This window comes from Aspergillus wentii, assembly GCF_001890725.1.
Source record: "Aspergillus wentii DTO 134E9 unplaced genomic scaffold ASPWEscaffold_3, whole genome shotgun sequence".
In the NCBI taxonomy this organism is placed as follows: Eukaryota; Fungi; Ascomycota; class Eurotiomycetes; order Eurotiales; family Aspergillaceae; genus Aspergillus; species Aspergillus wentii.
In genome coordinates this window covers 335,478-348,268 of record NW_024467834.1, presented here as the reverse complement: position 1 = coordinate 348,268, position 12,791 = coordinate 335,478, and the positions used below count along the sequence as shown (strand labels likewise).

At 45.8% G+C, this 12,791-nt stretch overlaps 5 protein-coding genes across 5 annotated transcripts; 2 read left to right on the top strand and 3 right to left on the bottom strand.

Annotated features, from left to right (window-relative positions):
• Nucleotides 1-390: 390 nt before the first annotated feature.
• ASPWEDRAFT_25895 (uncharacterized protein) lies at nt 391-3,334 on the bottom strand (the record flags this gene model as incomplete). Its single annotated transcript, XM_040832785.1, has 9 exons — nt 391-952; nt 1,008-1,234; nt 1,319-1,346; nt 1,484-1,628; nt 1,684-2,038; nt 2,198-2,521; nt 2,742-2,750; nt 2,837-3,041; nt 3,099-3,334. The coding sequence occupies 9 exons, from the start codon at nt 3,332-3,334 to the stop codon at nt 391-393; spliced, it is 2,091 nt and encodes a 696-aa protein (XP_040690095.1).
• Nucleotides 3,335-4,358: 1,024 nt separating this feature from the next.
• ASPWEDRAFT_737294 (uncharacterized protein) lies at nt 4,359-4,858 on the top strand (the record flags this gene model as incomplete). Its single annotated transcript, XM_040839370.1, has 2 exons — nt 4,359-4,670; nt 4,721-4,858. 2 exons carry the CDS (start codon nt 4,362-4,364, stop codon nt 4,856-4,858), a joined length of 447 nt encoding a protein of 148 aa, XP_040690094.1.
• A 1,812-nt stretch (nt 4,859-6,670) lies between these two features.
• Nucleotides 6,671-9,390, bottom strand: ASPWEDRAFT_169940 (uncharacterized protein; the record flags this gene model as incomplete). Its single annotated transcript, XM_040830544.1, has 4 exons — nt 6,671-8,769; nt 8,820-8,951; nt 9,006-9,211; nt 9,272-9,390. The coding sequence occupies 4 exons, from the start codon at nt 9,388-9,390 to the stop codon at nt 6,671-6,673; spliced, it is 2,556 nt and encodes an 851-aa protein (XP_040690093.1).
• A 761-nt stretch (nt 9,391-10,151) lies between these two features.
• Nucleotides 10,152-11,286, top strand: ASPWEDRAFT_181431 (uncharacterized protein). The gene is made up of 2 exons (XM_040831875.1): nt 10,152-10,808; nt 10,890-11,286. Exons 1-2 carry the CDS (start codon nt 10,342-10,344, stop codon nt 11,098-11,100), a joined length of 678 nt encoding a protein of 225 aa, XP_040690092.1. The 5' UTR covers nt 10,152-10,341; the 3' UTR covers nt 11,101-11,286.
• A 47-nt stretch (nt 11,287-11,333) lies between these two features.
• On the bottom strand, nt 11,334-12,637 carry ASPWEDRAFT_169938 (uncharacterized protein; the record flags this gene model as incomplete). Its single annotated transcript, XM_040830543.1, has 2 exons — nt 11,334-12,149; nt 12,197-12,637. 2 exons carry the CDS (start codon nt 12,635-12,637, stop codon nt 11,334-11,336), a joined length of 1,257 nt encoding a protein of 418 aa, XP_040690091.1.
• Between the last annotated feature and the right edge of the window lie 154 nt (nt 12,638-12,791).

Sequence of the window (12,791 nt, the reverse complement as noted above, 5' to 3'; positions counted from 1 at the left end):
TATAGTTTATTGTCTGTCTGATATCCCGGTCATAAATAGCACATGAAAGTGCGATATCCTGATTCAAAAGGTGGTCCAATTGCTTAATTTCTAGCGATGAAGATAGTATCTTAGAAGACTGAAAGAGTGCGGGCGTAGGAGAAATCAAACAATCCTAGCCGATATATATATATAATGGAGAAAGTTCACAGCACGGCTAGATGGAAGTAGTAATACCAATTATCTGGGCTTGTATAGCCATACTAAATTTCATTTTGTTCTCCAACAGTTCAGAGAGTGACTATCATGATATAAGACCCAGCCGTGTATTACGATATGTAAGATTCTTATTAGTTTTTATTGTTGCCATTACCATATGAAAAAAAGAAGAAAAAAAAAAACACAACCTTGTCAAAACTGGGAATTTCGTCTTCTAGCAATTCTCCTGGCACAATTATCAATCTCAGTTTTGCCCTCCGGAGACGCAATAAACCTGAGAGCCAGCTCCTCCACTTTATTCAGTTGCTTCCAGTCGTCCATTCCGATTTTATGCAGATCATGTACTTCGTTTAGTCGAGAATACAACCCTCCAACTCGACGCTTTGCCATGAATTCTTCATGTTTTCCCTCCGTATTCGTCATTTGGGCTGCCATGTACTTCACTATGCCAAACCCCTGGGCAGGATTCATGTGCTGTGGCTTTCCCGTGCCAATGCTGACAATCGCATCGAAACTCCTTCCCTCACAAACATTCTTTGCTTCGTCGTACACCTCAAAGATGGGATTATTGCTCATCATGCCTCCATCCCAGTATTTTTGGCCATTAATCTCGATCTCAGGAAAGTACAACGGTGCTGCTGAAGTAGCTCTGCATGCTTGCCATATTTTACAGCGCGTGGCTCCTCCCGCACTAGAGTCGTAAGCTCTCAGTCGTTCAACTTTATCACTTCCCTCAAGGACGGCGCAGACAAAACTATCGAATCCTGCTTAGAAGATTTTCACGTGTATCGATGCAAAGGTATACTTACGTTTTGCACTGCGTATCTTGAAGCCCTCCGAGGAAGGCCTCGGATGGAACAATATGGCCCTGTTTTAATGACTCTTTCTCTGGGGTACTTAACCACTGAGATACGACCTCTTGAATTGCTCCTTTCAGTATGTCTCCAGAGAACCAAGGCCTGTTAAACGCAAAATAGAGGTAGTCAGGGCCCCAGCTTCGCCATCGGCCCTTCTTAAAAATCGTTGAGGCCATAGTCTTATAAGCCATTTTGCAAGCGACAAGATTCATTCTCTGTTTCCATTAGCTTGATTGCGTTGACTCAGCCTTGGTCTGACTTACAAGGCGACCAAGCATGATTGCCAGGAGGCTAGTCTCAAATTAGCTAAACGAAAATCACCCATTCGGTCCTGATCAAAGTCCATGTGTTTACAGAGGAAGTAGAGACCCCCAGAAGTGGCATAGATGCTATATATTACAGGAAAAAAAAGAGGAAAGACAACTCACCCTCCAGTGCTTGTTCCTCCGATGAGATCGAAGTAATCACAAGGCCGTAGAGCATCCGGACTATTGGGAAGGTCATATTGGCGGACTTTCTCCATAATAGCCTCAAGAACAATAGTAGAAAATAGCCCTCTGACGCCCCCGCCATCTTTTCATGTTAGACCTCAATGTTATCTGGCTGGAAGGGCAACCGCAATACACACCTAGAGACAAAATTCGGAGACCTGGTGTCTCTGATGACGCGTGATCATCCACCAGATGAACAGGTGCAGGTAGAGCTATAGCCTCCGATGAATCTTGAAAACTTTGCTTGATAGTAGGAACATTCGGTAATATTTGTGCAACTTCACTGTTCTCATTCCGAAGACCTGGGGCTTTGGAAACCATAGGATCCTGAATCTGCCTTATAATATAGGAAATTGAGTGTATCAGTCTCCTACAGTCACTATCATCAGAGTCATATCGAGCCAGGTTGGCGTGATTTTTGTTGAGATGCCAGTTCTCGACCCACGGGAGATCAAGAGTTGCGGCATCCTTGGGTATCAAGACACTACTCTCCTATGGTATATTAGCCACACTTTGACGCTGCGCTTGTTGAAGAGAAACAAGGGTAGGAATAACCAATAAGTCTTAGTACCAATTTCAATATTTCGCCATATTCACACTGAGCCCGCAAAAAGATATATAGCTCTGTAGGAAAGAGGAATTCAGACTTACTCTAGTGACCAGGTTGGTTGTAGTAGGCACGGCTTCCCAGAAACAAGCGACTGGGAGACGTTCTCCACCCAAAGAAGCGAACTGATAATTTATCCGAGGTATCTGATTCCGCCAGTCCTCTATATACCACTGTACGATCCACTGATTCGATAGGCCCCATGAGATAACTCTTGGCAGGGCTGTTCCAAGAGCAAGCGAACGAATCACTTGGATATCGATCACATTATAGTGGTCTACTCCAAGAAATACAAATCCCTTAATAGATGAATGGATTTCAGAGACTCTTTGGCGCTGGTTGAAGGTGAGGTGGGTTGAAACAAAAAGCTAGTGGAAGTTAGTTTCCATAATTAAGACATGATAATCCACATTGAAACTTAGACGTTTAAAACCAATAGTTATTTGCTATGTTCAGCTACCAAGGCACAGCTTTAGAAAGATAATGAATTTTTTTCCAAGCTGAACGCCTCTGGAATATCTCAGACGGCGCTATTGAGCAGGCATAGCTTGAATAATGTAAGGAGTACTCACTTGTTTTGCAACATACCCCCCAAAACTATAGCCAAGCAGTATAAAAATATCCTCGAAGCTCTGCTCCAGGTCATTATTCCGAGACTCAGATTTCTCAACATGTCCACTTACATATGATGTTTTGGCTCGGTCGTCGACAAGCTCGCTAAGAAGAGCATCGGCGGCGGCCTTCGGCGTGCCGGAATAACCAAAGCTTAGGATGCGCGCTCCCTTCGGCAAATGTTCTGGTAGAGAATCACGTAACCAGAAAAAGGATGTCTCTTTTGATGTCCAAGACTTATTCCAGGATCCTGCCAGTTCATGGATAGCTATAATGCTAAGGCAAGGTCGTTAGCTGAATCAACTACTTTGACCACTCCAACTGTGGACATACTTGACGCGTTGATCTCCATTTCTTGGGGCAGATTCATTTTCAAAAAAGGAATCGTTTACCACATGCAGCCGAGCAGCCGTCAAGTTCTCACCACCGACGGTGCCGAAATCCAATTTCAACAGTGGCAAGCGACTCACTGACCGTTGGCTATTCTCAGAGGTGCCTGTCGTAACGATACCACTATCTCGGTCGCTTTGTTGCTCTTGGTCTAGAGAGTCCATCGGAATTTTTGACATTGTTGTGGAAAAAACTGAAAAAGTTTGAATTGCTTGGTGGGAAACGTCGACGACGAGTCTTCTTTCAACGTGTCTCCTTTTACATTGATGTATTGCTCCAAAACTTGTGAATGGGACAAAGGTATAAGGATATCAACGCCCTTTTTGATGAAGACCTCAGTTACACTTATATATACAAACAACCAAAGTAGTTAGCTCATCCTTGGATTGCGTCACCAGTTCATCACGCTCAATCTCCCCTAAATATTAATGTGCAACGCAAAAGTCCGCTCTGGATATTATGCTTGTCTTCTTGTTAATTTGACCAGAGTGTTATATTATCGATACCAGTTATCATTGTGACGACATCATTGCTTATATATAGTTGGCAACTCTAAGTAGCTCGGGTGAACTGGGATTGGTCAGGCTAATGAAGGTTGCACCAGATGACTACCGAATTCTGGCTATACTCAAACTTCTAGAGCACGTAGTAGCCCAAATATACTAAGTTATTACGTTCTAGACCTCTTTCTAAACAGATGTGGTTTAAAGAAGTTTTCTGCAGCTGGACTGTCACAATTTTGCTCAAAAGACCTACCAAACAGCACAACGCGAAATTAAATTATTTATATTGCCGAGGACAAAATCCAGTCTTTTTTTTACGAAAAAGGCGAACGAGATTGATAGTGTCTAGATGATTCTTCTTCTGTGCCATCTAATATACAGGCTCAGTTTTTTTTCTTGAAGATCCAATTCTAGAATTATTCTCTCTGTAGAATGAAATCATGACGAACCTTAGGGTAGCTATTTGTTTTCTATCTTATTTTTCTACGGAACTTATTTTTAGGATATCTTATGGTTCTCTCTTTATTTCCAATGTTTGGTACGAAGCTTAAATCTTGCCCTATCATGATACTATAGAAAAAGCATATATTTGAAAGGCATCATGCGCATGGGCATTATGGGACCCCATGGACCAAATAGTATGATGATAGAGCTTCAGTTGACTAAAGTGTTTCTCCTGAATCTCTTATAAGCTCAATTAAAAATGCCTCCTTTGCTGGAAGTAGCGCCCAGGTCGACAGATTTTCATCCATATACACAAACCCGCGACTTCTCTGAACAAAGGACGCATCCAGCAGATGTTTTTTCTGTACTACTCATCCTTGGTGATATTGTGGGACGAACACTTGGACAGGCTGCCGGCGGGTGGTTTGGACCGCCATCCGTTTCTTTTGGTGAGTTGGATCTCGGATGTTTGGTGTTTCAGGGGGTACAAGAGGGACTAGAAGAAATAACATACATGCTTGCTAATGGGAATAACTCTAAGGGTGGGTTGATTACCCAATCAATGCATGTATGTCGGCGTTCGGCGAGAATAAGCTCATGCCAATACCTGACACCCAGTGTATTGCTATCAACGGAAAGACGGGATATGTCAGGGTCAATTCCAGCTGGGTCTCAGGAAGGATGGTCAGAGATTATGACAGCTGGATGCATGATAATATAAAAGATACAGCGAAGAAATTGATCGATGAGAAGTGACAAACATGAAGATAGAAGCGGAGGGAAAAGGAAGACCTGAACCATCCCAACTTACCCAGGTTTGTGCCTCAATCTATCAGGCTTCTTCTAACGCAAAAAAAGCGAAGGAGGTCTAGGATTGGATTTATGGTTATGGATTTCTCGTTGCGATTGTCCAATTAGGGATAGCGGCAATTCCATGTGGTCTGTTTGGCGATTGGGGCATTTTGATGATCACTGCGTGTGGCATTGCCTTCTCCTCCGTTACAACCAGTCTAGGCCAGTGGAAAAAAGAAAAATGGGTCTGCTGTCGTCTGAAAGAAGGCTCTAATAAGAATGTTGTTAACACACGCGGAAACAGAAGCCAACATGCAAGTATCATCTGAGGGGCCGAGGGATAAACTTGAAATCAATTGACAGTGACGAGAGTCCAAATACTCTTGACTGTCTATAGAAATACTTTGTGGGCGCTACCAAGGATGTGGACACTGGCAGTATTATAGTTCTCCTAGACGGGCTTGATGAATGTTTAGGAGACGACTCAGCGTTTCTACCCCAGACCATCTACCATCATTCCACATGCCCAGATTTAAGGGTAAAGTCTCTGCTCACCTGCCAGCAACTGACCTTGTTAATAGTGTGTTCAGTTTAGAATTGATGCTGAATCTAGAAAAAGATGATCGGTGCTCAGCAGCACTCAGAATTGGCATTGCCAATGTCGCGAACGACCGCTGGGGGGAGTTTGTTAAGACAAAGGGAATATCCAGAGAGGCGACAAAATCTAAGCTTGGCACGATGGTCTCATCCAAGTATCAGTACGATCCCAAACACCTCTTCTCGACACTACTTTTTGAATTTCGCCAGTGGCGCAAACGGGCCCAGCCACTCAAAGAAAGCCATTAGATCCAGGTTTTCGAGGATCTGGCTACAAATACATACGACACATATAGTATGATCTTCGATACGTGCGGATAATGCTTCAAATTGTACTTGTTGCAACAATTACATTCACACTACAAGAGACAACATTGCACTCAGCATCAGCGATAGGACAGACTATAGAGACTCATCAAGATCTGCGGCACCCTTTGTCTCTTCATATCGCAATTCAAGACACGCTGCAAGGAAGACAATAGGCCAAATTGCTTCGGTCACTCCCCGCTGACTGCTATCAGGGGATGCTGCCTCAATTGCTAGTCTACCGCTTTCAATAGCTGGGTTGAGAAGTTCAATCCCCCCGTTTGACGGAATCCATCCGCAAGATGGGCCACATGCGCATTCAAAGCCATCAGTCGATCTGGATGGTCATGGGGCGTGAGTCTTACCGCTCTCTCAGCGGCTCTGTTACTATACTTAAAAGTCTCGTCGCCATTTGCTCTTTTCTTCATCTCACAGTAGCAGGCAAAAAGACCCCAACTCGAATTGGCAAGTAACCTGCCTATTCTAGGTTCCTCCTCACTGCTGGTGTCTACAATCTGCCTTGCTAGGCGAGTTGCATGATAGAGATCCGAATCTGCCCCGGCTTCAGTGTATCTCAATATTCAACTTTGGCTCAAAGAGCCTAACAAGATGTTGGGATTCTAAAGTCCGTTGAGAAATCTCATCGTAAATTCTTTCACGTCTGAGCTAGAAGGAAAGCTGGAACAACAAAATAGCGATGCAGCGTGATCGAGTGGGAAATCGGGATTTCGAGTATTTATCAATGGAATTAACTGTAGGTCATCTGAACTCATGTCTCGGACGCTACTGTCCCTGAGATGAATGAACCATTTTGAGAATGCGTACTACCCAAAGCCAAACCGATCTTCGTAATAATCGAGAGGCTCAATCTGCTTATCGACTGGGGAATCGAAGTATTGGTGAGGGGTCATGATTTTGCCTCCTGAATGGACAAGATATGTACCGCAAGCAGGTGTTGGCAATGGTTTTATCGCACCACTCTAAGGCGCCATTGGTGACAGGAGCTCCATGCGCAACCAAGGTCTTTGCTAATCCTAGCTGTTGTGTGTTGATGGCAACTTCAAGCGGACCTGGATGGGTGCTCCTCGGTCGAAACATGATATCGATAATAACCCTGCTCTGCTGCTCTAGTGCCCAGTCTAGAAGGTAGCATGCCAGTTGTTTATCCTTTGCAGAGATCGCATTGAGAATTATGTGGTCCCCTACACTCAGCATGATGCTATTTAGAGCTCCAGCACTTGCTAGATACTCTGCAGTTTCCATATTTCCAATGCGGTAGAGTGCGAGCCCCAAATCGGTTGCTCCAGCACGGCGTAATGTGTTGATCATTTCGATATTTCCCACCTCAATGGCAGCCCCAAGCGGCGTACTCGGAGAACGGCCAAATGCACCATAAGCATGGTTGAGATGAATATCAAGTTGCAAAAGCTGGATAGACGATTCAAAATCTTGTTGGTGAATAAATTTTTGAAGGCTCGCCGAGTAGTAATCTTGGAGTGCGAGCCCCGTTACTGCAGCTCCAGCATTCAAAAAATCCCTACATACATTCAGTTGTCCCTTGAAAAGTGAGCATTCAAAAAGTGAGCCAAGTGGTCTTCTGATACCATTAGATGTCCAGATTTCAATTGGAATGTCAGGATCGGCCCCAGCATCCAGAAGGAACCTAGTAGCAGATTCGTGTCCGTAGTAGACAGCTATCACTAGCGGATAGGCGTGAAGGTTTCCATCTACAAAGTGTGGATTGACAACAGAATCCGCGTCGAGTAGCAGCTCCAAGATTGAAACATGTCCTCTAGCTGCTGCTAAACCCATAATGTTTGTTTGAATATCTTTTCCACCAAATGGCACGCTGTGAGATGCATTCACATCACCTCCTCGGGAAAGTAAGATTCTTACGGCTTCAGCGCGGCCTTCGTCAACGGCTAGCCCTAGTGGAGAGGATGAAGACCCACCAGGAAGTTCGGGATTGACGACAGCACCATTTGCTAAGAGTAACTCGAGCATTGGAATATCTCCTGCGTAAGCTGCTATACCGAGGACAGTCGTTTGGCGTTCATCCCTTGCCCCGCGTAATGGCTGGAGTGCATTGACATCGGCTCCCCAAGAAAGAAATGACCTTGCCATTTCCAAATTGCTCTCGTGAACAGCTTTACCAAGCATAGCCCCCCAGTTTTCGTCATTGAACTGGATTCTTTGATTAACAGTAAGAGCTGCATCCACGAGTATTCTGACAACAGAGGCATCGGACGTCTCTGCAGCAGCCTTCAGTGTATGGGAGGATATCGCTGCTCCCCTGGACAAAAGAATATCCATCAAACGTTTATCTTTGCTTGAGGTAGCCCTTTGCAATGCTGAATGTTTCCCTAGGTGCTTGTTGGGTTGGGCATGGTATGACAACAACAATCGAGTCATTTGGTGAGAAACGGAGCGGGCATGACGGTCAGAAAAAGCCACATATTCTAGAGGCGTTAATGGCCTCAAACTATCATCCAACATTGGGGTATGCGGATCCATGCCAGCCTTCAATAGCATTTCAACGGTATTAAGATCCCCTGTTTTCAGCGCGCGCCCAAAGAGCCTCTCGGCGGCAACACTTGCGGTGATACTTGATATAAAAAGAAGCTCTCTGGTACCTTCACGTGCATCTAGGCCAAAGCCCTGGAATAGTCGCATCATTATTTTATTTCGGAAGTCAAGAATATTGTTGGATAGAAGATAAAGAAACATTTTTTGGCACTCTTGTTGTCCGATTAGATGGTCGCTGCGAAGGAGCACTTCAGATGATACGTAATGCTGCCCTTCATATTCTTCTGGCATAAGCACAGTCAAGCATTTCGCTATCTGTATGCCGCTTCGATTATCTGCCCAGGGGAGAATTGATTCCATTTCTCCAATCAGATACGATTTAGGGATCTGCATATCGTTGCTGTGGAGAGCAAATTGACCCGCGGTCGATACAGATGGCACATATTCTAATCCTGTTAGCATGTGACTCAATGTGATAGCTTCTTCAACCTCTTACCTGGTCTACTCTGGCTTCCAGTAATTCTGAGGAACTGTTGCCAAGGAAGCTCGCGGGGCCACTCCAATATAACGTTGCCGGATGGCTCAGGGGTACAAACAACAATCCCCTCCGGCGTCTCGGGAGATGGAGCTAGGATAAGTCAATCGAGCAATACCTTTTTCCCCCAGAAACTCCGAGTCTTACCGGAATATAGTTCGACTGTTGATACATGGCCATGGCGAGATATTCCTTTCCGAATCCTTTCAGGGAGGTATCGTTCCCCATAAACAAATACATCGCTCTGGCGCTTTCTCTTCTGCAATTTCACATTGATGTATTTCCACCTCTGTGGGTTCATTTTGTATTTCTTGAATCCCCATTTTGTAAATGCCCTCTCGTATTGCTTTTTGCTGCAGGGTATCATGTTAGAGAATTCGAATGCGAACAAGCGATGAAGACTAAGGTTGTACCTTCGACGAAATCCCCGCATCGACTCGAGTTTTCTTTTGACTTCGTGGAGTGTTTTACCGTCTTTTATGTACAGCTGTTCAATCTCAGCCTTATGCGCTTGCCAGGTCGAGTCCGCCATGGTTACCAGCGGTTGGATTGATCGATTTTTGGTGTAGTGAGATAACAACAATTTAGATGAGGTGAAAGACTGAAAAGATAGCCAAGGCAAACAGAAACTGCCAACATCACAGGCGAGTAGCTGAAGAAAAGGAGAGGAATTTTGGGAGTGGACGACTTCTTATGGTCCATTCATGACGAGGCTGATGTCCCTTTCACAAAAGCAATATGGTTTCGACTGTGGCTAGATCCCTCCGTAAGATTAACTGGTTGGCTCTTTCAGACTCCATGTTTGTAGGCAAGGTCTTTCTGGCCAAGCCATACAGTGCGTTTACGTCGTACGTAGCCTTGTTGGGTATAATCATGGCGATAATCAGCCATCTCTTACGAAATGTGGGTGGGTCGGAGGTTGTTGTCTTGTTAGCTATTCGCTGGTTCTTGATTATGTCAGGGGAGATTTTGGCATCCAGCCAATGAAACCATGGGATCGTCGTTGCCCAATGCATAGCGGGGCCACCGATCCTTTCAATCCACACTCTTACTGGCTCGAATCCAAAATCTCTTTGGCATGATCTGTGAATAGCCAACTGATCATACGCGCGAAAACCAGGCAGCCTGCCAATCACCATAGCTCCTGAGCTTCATGGGTGGAGCAATCATCAAAGAGCCTTTTTTCTATTGGTGATTCACAGCGAGGCGCAGGACCGTCTCAACCCATATTTCATCTTACTATGTACACGTCCAGGAAGCTTCAATCCCAGATATGATCCGCCCGTCATCTGCATTCAATTGATTTTCCTTGCCCCAGTGCTCGTCTCATGAAGTAGAGATCAATATTTTTGGGGTATAAGTAGAAGCATTTCCTGTCTTTCATCCAAGAAATCATCCAGGAAATTCCCGTTGTTGCTTTATATTAATATCTTGACTGTTTTAATTTCCACCGGCAAACCCTTGACCACTGAATACTTCTACTATGTCGCGCATGTCAGAAGTAGATGTTGATCCCCTCAACATCCCATACATGGACAACAACTATGCCCCATACCCTCCTACCTTTTTTCAAGACATGCTTCAGCCATCCCCGGCCCAGGAGTACAATCTGCCAGGTCTTTCTCTACACAATGGCCATGACATCCACCATTCCCTCTCCCACCCAGGTGTCTTCCTTCCGCATGATTTCGCTGCCACCCCCAATCCGAGCAACTGCAACACTATCCTAGGTCATTCTGTCTATGGGAATAGTTCCAACCTAGCTGCAGGTTATCCATATGCGGAGCCAGACCCAAGTGTCACTGTTCCAAGTGTAAACATATCTCGACCCGAGGCGACGACATTGCACCATCCGCTCCCGCAAAGAATCATATCCCCCCACCAAACACCCTCTCCCAGAAATAGCAGATCCAGGGATACCCAAACTACTACCAGCCAAAGGCAAAACAGGTATGCAATTCACTCAAGCTTCTATCTAGCCCTACCCAGAGGTCTGCAAGCTAACAGACTAACTTTACTCGACTTCATCAGAGCACAACTCCCTACCAACTCGTTTCAGTGTCGTTGGGAAGGATGCAGGCGTAACTGCTCATTCGGCCGCAAGGCAGAGCTGATGCGTCATATTGAGCTGCTCCACGTCTCTCCGGGCTCGTATGAATGTTCGCGTTGTAGTCGGGCATTCAATCGGAAGGACAATTTGGCTGAGCATATGCGGAGTCGTCATGCTGGTTCTGGCTTTTAAATCTCTAGCAAGTTTATGGTCGCGTTCGTAGCGTGGTAGCTTTGGTGCATGGGTTTTCTTTCTTTCCTTTCATTTTATTGGTGTAGATGTCTTTTCGGTGTCTTCTCGGATATAGCAACGGTATGAGCAATAGGTAGCGTTGTTTTCTTATGATGATCCGATATTCTCGATGTAGGAGCTGTGCATAATAAAGACATAGAATCATAACAAAGGTCGTAAACATGTTCATTAGTTCAAGCTCTGTAGAATACATTCCCCTCAAAAAGCCTCCGAGCAGTTCGATACACGGCCACTCTATCCACATGAACCGTCCCATTCTTTCCCATCCCCAACACCGTCTCTGCCGTGATGACTCCGGCAGGATGTCGAATCCGCCAGGGAATAGGAGCAGCAATCTGGTGTCCTTCAACTGCCATGCCATGTCGTGGGGTTCCATCTTTCTGTCTGTCATTGGCGAGGTCCCATGCTATGGTCCCGTGGATACTCATCGCGGCACCGATACATACTGCGCCCGTCAACTGCAAGCTCGGATGGGGTTTTCCCATGCTGAAGGATAGAAGTGAAATGTCGGCGTCATCATCCCCCGCTGAGGTGAGGAGTGCGATCTTCGGAGTTCCCCTGACCAATCCCGCTGCATCTAGGTCTTTCGCTAGTCCCATTTGCACAGCGCCCTGACGACGGATGTCTTCAATCGTGGATAGAAAGACGTTATTGCCCTTGTCTGGCCATAGCTTCTGCAGGACAGATGGTAGCGAAGAGGCATCGACGAGGACAAATGGGTTTGCAGCGTCTATCAGACTAGCTCGCACCGCAAAGGAGCCGGTATATCTTGACTGCACAGTCAAAGTCTCCTGCGTTGCACCGGTGGGGAACAGCCGTCCAGTCATGCTACCGGCTGGATTCAGAAATGCGGTCTTGATCGGACTCGATGTACCCTGGACACCGGGGAGGGAGTAGTCGCCGTCCTCACGGAAGCGTCCGTCTGGAGTTAGTTGGACTGTCTCGATGATTGTCTGTTCGGTGTTGGTGTTGAAGATTCGGATATCCATCTTGACATCATTAGTCTGTGTTTCTCCAGCGTAGTGTGTTTACTCACCTCTGAATCCCCAGGAACAGCTTCCACAATGCCTTCATCCAAAGCAAACGGCCCCACGCCCGCCAGCATATTCCCGCAGTTCCCCGTCATGTCAACCTTGGCCTGGTCCGGCGCAACCTGGACAAAAGTATACTCGACGTCAACGCCAGGACGGGTGGATCGTGCAACCACTGCCACTTTGGAGGTGGTTGATGTTCCTCCTCCCATGCCATCGATCTGGTTTGTACTTCCCTGCACGGAGCCCATTGCAGAGAGCAGAATTTGATTCCATGATGATGGCGATTGGGGGAGATCTTTCCGATGAAGGAAGAGGCCTTTTGATGTTCCTGATCTCATCCAGACTGCTGGGAGGGTGTGGCGGCTAACATTTCGAGATAGTTCCTTGGGCTGGAGGAGGACTGTCGGCACATCTGCAAATATCGATGATGATACTTTGGTCATGATCGTATGGAAGTAGTCAAACTGAATATATCGTGTCTATGAAGGATGGGAGAAGTCTGCCCAACTGAACTGGTGACATTATCCAATGCATTTATATTTTCATGTTATCCATCTAAAGCATCTACTTGATGTCATGAGAACTGATGCTATTTCG

Excerpts from the sequence above, each read along its gene's own strand:
- ASPWEDRAFT_181431 (XM_040831875.1), top strand. The coding sequence starts at position 10,342 with ATGTCGCGCATGTCAGAAGTAGATGTTGATCCCCTCAACATCCCATAC. Across the intron at positions 10,809-10,889 it reads ACCAGCCAAAGGCAAAACAG|AGCACAACTCCCTACCAACT; the intron begins GTATGCAATTCA and ends CGACTTCATCAG.